General features: G+C 33.8%; 1 protein-coding gene across 1 annotated transcript; it reads left to right on the top strand.

Annotated features, from left to right (window-relative positions):
- Positions 1–1,563: 1,563 nt before the first annotated feature.
- Positions 1,564–2,184, top strand: LOC111055971. The gene has a single exon (XM_022343279.2). It carries the CDS (start codon positions 1,564–1,566, stop codon positions 2,182–2,184), a length of 621 nt encoding a protein of 206 aa, XP_022198971.2.
- Positions 2,185–3,647: the final 1,463 nt, after the last annotated feature.

Here is a 3,647-nt window from a genome sequence, read left to right on the forward strand (position 1 = left end):
GGCATTACTGTATTTGTTTTAAAATCTGTTAAAAGTATTGTTGCCTCTCCACTCAAACACATTATTAATGTAAGTTTTGAACAAGGTATTTTTCCAGATTCTTTTAAAACAACTGTAGTAAAACCAATATTCAAATCACAAGACAAAAGGAAAATTACCAACTATAGACCTATAAGTTTACTTTCGAATTTGGCTAAAATAATTGAAAAATGTGTAAAGAGACAGCTACATAAATTTTTGGAAGTGAATAATATTCTGTCAAAAAATCAATTTGGTTTTAGAGAGGGGATGGGAACACAGGAAGCAATTGCTGCTTTTGTTCAAGAAACAATCTTAAACTTGGATGTAGGTAGGAGACAAATAGCTATTTTTCTTGATCTTGCAAAAGCCTTTGATACAGTTTGCCATGATCGTCTACTTGATTGTCTCCGTAGCCTTGGTCTTGAGGATGTGGCACTGGGATGGTTTTGCAGTTATTTAAAGAATAGGCAACAATGTGTTAGAGTCAATAACACTGTTAGTGAATATAAATCTGTTAAAATGGGAATCCCGCAGGGAACAGTGATTGGACCTTGCCTCTTCCTGATCTATATTAATGACTTTTGTAACCTTAATTTAATCAATGGGAAAATATTGTCATTTGCAGACGATGCAGTTTTAATTTTTCATGGAGAAAACTGGGCTAGCACATATGACTCAGCTGCTAGGGGACTGGGAGAAGTAAAAAAATGGCTTGATAGAAGAAAACTGACTCTGAATTTGTCCAAAACAAAATACATCTCTTTTTCCTTGAATATACAGAATCAGCCAGTTAATATGTCACTTGTTTTGCATTCTCCAAATTGTCTTAGTCATGTAGATTTAGGGTGTTCAGTTAATTGTAATAAAATAGAGAAGGTTAGCAGTATCAGATATCTTGGAGTAATGGTTGATCAGCATTTAAAGTGGGATGTACATTTGTCGCAGCTTACTACACGATCTAGAAAACTTATTTATTTATTTGTGAAATTACGTTCTGTTTTGCCTATGAAAGTCATGAAGATAGTGTATTATGCACTGGCACAGTCATTGCTCCAATATGGTATTGTGGGTTGGGGTGGTGCATATACAAATGTTCTAAAACCAGTGAAAACAATACAAAATTTAATATTTAAAATTATTCTGAAAAAGGATAGAATGTATTCAACAAGATTGGCTTTCTTGGAATTTTCAGTTCTACCGATTAGACAGATATACCTGAAACACATCATATTATATAAGAAGCTATCACTTTTTCATTTCATTAATAGAACGGATTGTGCTATTACAAGACGGGAGGAGTCAGGTCTGGTCACTGTTCCTAGATTATTGACTACTGCTGGTCAGCGTAGCTTCATATATTCATCTCCATTATTTTTTAATATTCTTCCAAGTAATTTGAGAGGTTTACTCGCCCAAAAAAACTTTGGACTACATTTGAAAAAGTATCTGGTTAGCTCTCATGGCTGGGATAGTGCCGAGAATTTCTGGATTACATTAGTATAGTAATTATTATATAGGGAATTGCAAGGTGATGTGGCAGGTATGTCTGGGCTGTTGGACGAGGCGTTAAAAAACATAACCGATCTTCAAAACGAAAATAAGAAACTTATTAAAAACTTTGCTAGTATTGAAGCGGATAATGCAAATTTGAAGACAAGAGTTTCAGTTCTTGAAAATAAAATAAATGAGATGGAACAATATTCTAGGCGTATGAACATTCAGATCGATGGTATACCGGTTACACAGGGTGAAAAGGTGGACGATATCGTCGAGAAGTTGGGAAATCTTTTAGAAGTTGCTTCTCCGATTGAAAGTGTACTTTCTATGCACCGTGTACCGTCAATTAACGCTAAGAAGTGTCAACCAATTATTGTGCAGTTCTCAAACCCTATGCAGAGAAGAAAGTGGCTGGAAGCATACCGCAAAAAACGAGATGTTACTTCTACGGATCTCAACCCTGTCCTCCAACCAAAAACCAACATCTATATCAACGAGCATCTAACGAGGGAAAATAAAACTTTGTTGGCGGCAACCAAAGCTGTGGCCAAGGAGCGAGGCTACCAGTTCGTATGGGTGATGCAAGCAAAAATCTACGTTCGGAAGGAGCACAACAGCAAAGCAGTTAGAATTTTTACTCATGATGGGTTACAAAAACTTGTTTAAGAAATCCCCAATTCTCATTACAGGTATTTTTCATAGAGATCCACTGTTATTACACTGCATTATTTTGGTTTTAATGAAGAACTGTAAATTTATTCTCATGTTATTTACTTTTAGGATATTATTAATTTTATTTTCCTATGCCTGGTTGAATGAGATTATTAGATTATTGCCTGCTCTATTAGAATTCAACTATATACGTGCGTATTACATTACACATAATGTGTACTTATTTAAAATAATAATCAATTGCATTTTACACTCCTATGATTAATGGAAGAAGATAATCTAGATCTAGGTAATACTAACATCACATTTGATTATTTTCAACCCGATTTCTTTTTGCCTGAGGCTAATTACTATAGTTTAGGAATTATCGTTCAAAATATTAGGAGTGTACGGAAGAATTTTGACCAGTTCTTAGTTATGTTAAATATTGCAGAAAAACCTAAAATAATTATCCTTACAGAAGTTTGGATTAAAGATAATGAGATTGATCTTTACAAGATAGACCACTATAAATGCTTTTATAAATGTAACTACTTGAATAGATCAGGTGGTGTAATGGTTTATGTTAATAAAGAGGTCTCTTGTACTGAGCTGAAAAACGAATTTACAACTGCTGACTGTATCTCTTTGAATTTTAAATTTGAAAATTTTTGTATAGTTCTTCTTGCCGCTTATCGGCACCATAATAGCACACCAAGTATATTCATAAATGAACTCAAGAGTTGGCTTGAACAAAATTCCAGCATTAATTCAGTTTTCTGTGGAGATATAAACCTGAACACTCTCGTTGATAACGATGATGTAAATGATTACTTGAATCTGCTAGCTTCATTGGGTTATACATGTAGTATAAGAGAAATAACTAGACCTGCATCGTTAACATGCCTTGATCACCTCTTTGTAAGATCCAGTCCACTTTTAGAGTATCAAAGTGCATTGTTCACAACCGACATTACTGATCACAGCACTTTAGGCGTCATGTTTAAAAAATCAAAGATAAGAGATAGTACTCAGCAAGATAGAAATGGAGATCAGTTAGTGGTAAATGAAAAAATATGCTTTATGAAATTTAATGATAAATTAAATCTTTGTGACTGGTCAATAGTTTACAATGCACCAAGTGTTGATAGTGCTTGGAATGAATTCTTAAAAATCATAGAGGAATGTAGGAGTGGTTCTGTGGTCACTACGCATGTCAATTCTTTAACTAGAGCAAAAAATATTAGTCCTTGGATAACGAGTAATATTCATAGGCGATTGCTAAAAAGAAATAAACTATACCACAAAGTTAAAAATCGTCCTTTCGATTTGCAACTAAAAAATTATTTTAACGCCTTTAAACTAAAGTTAGCTGACGACATAAAAACTACAAAGATAAACTACTACAGTCAATTATTTGAGAAAAATCATAATAACAAAGCTGCTCAGTGGGGAATAATCAATGATATAACAGGTAG

Source organism: Nilaparvata lugens, chromosome X (assembly GCF_014356525.2).
Source record: "Nilaparvata lugens isolate BPH chromosome X, ASM1435652v1, whole genome shotgun sequence".
Taxonomy (NCBI): Eukaryota; Metazoa; Arthropoda; class Insecta; order Hemiptera; family Delphacidae; genus Nilaparvata; species Nilaparvata lugens.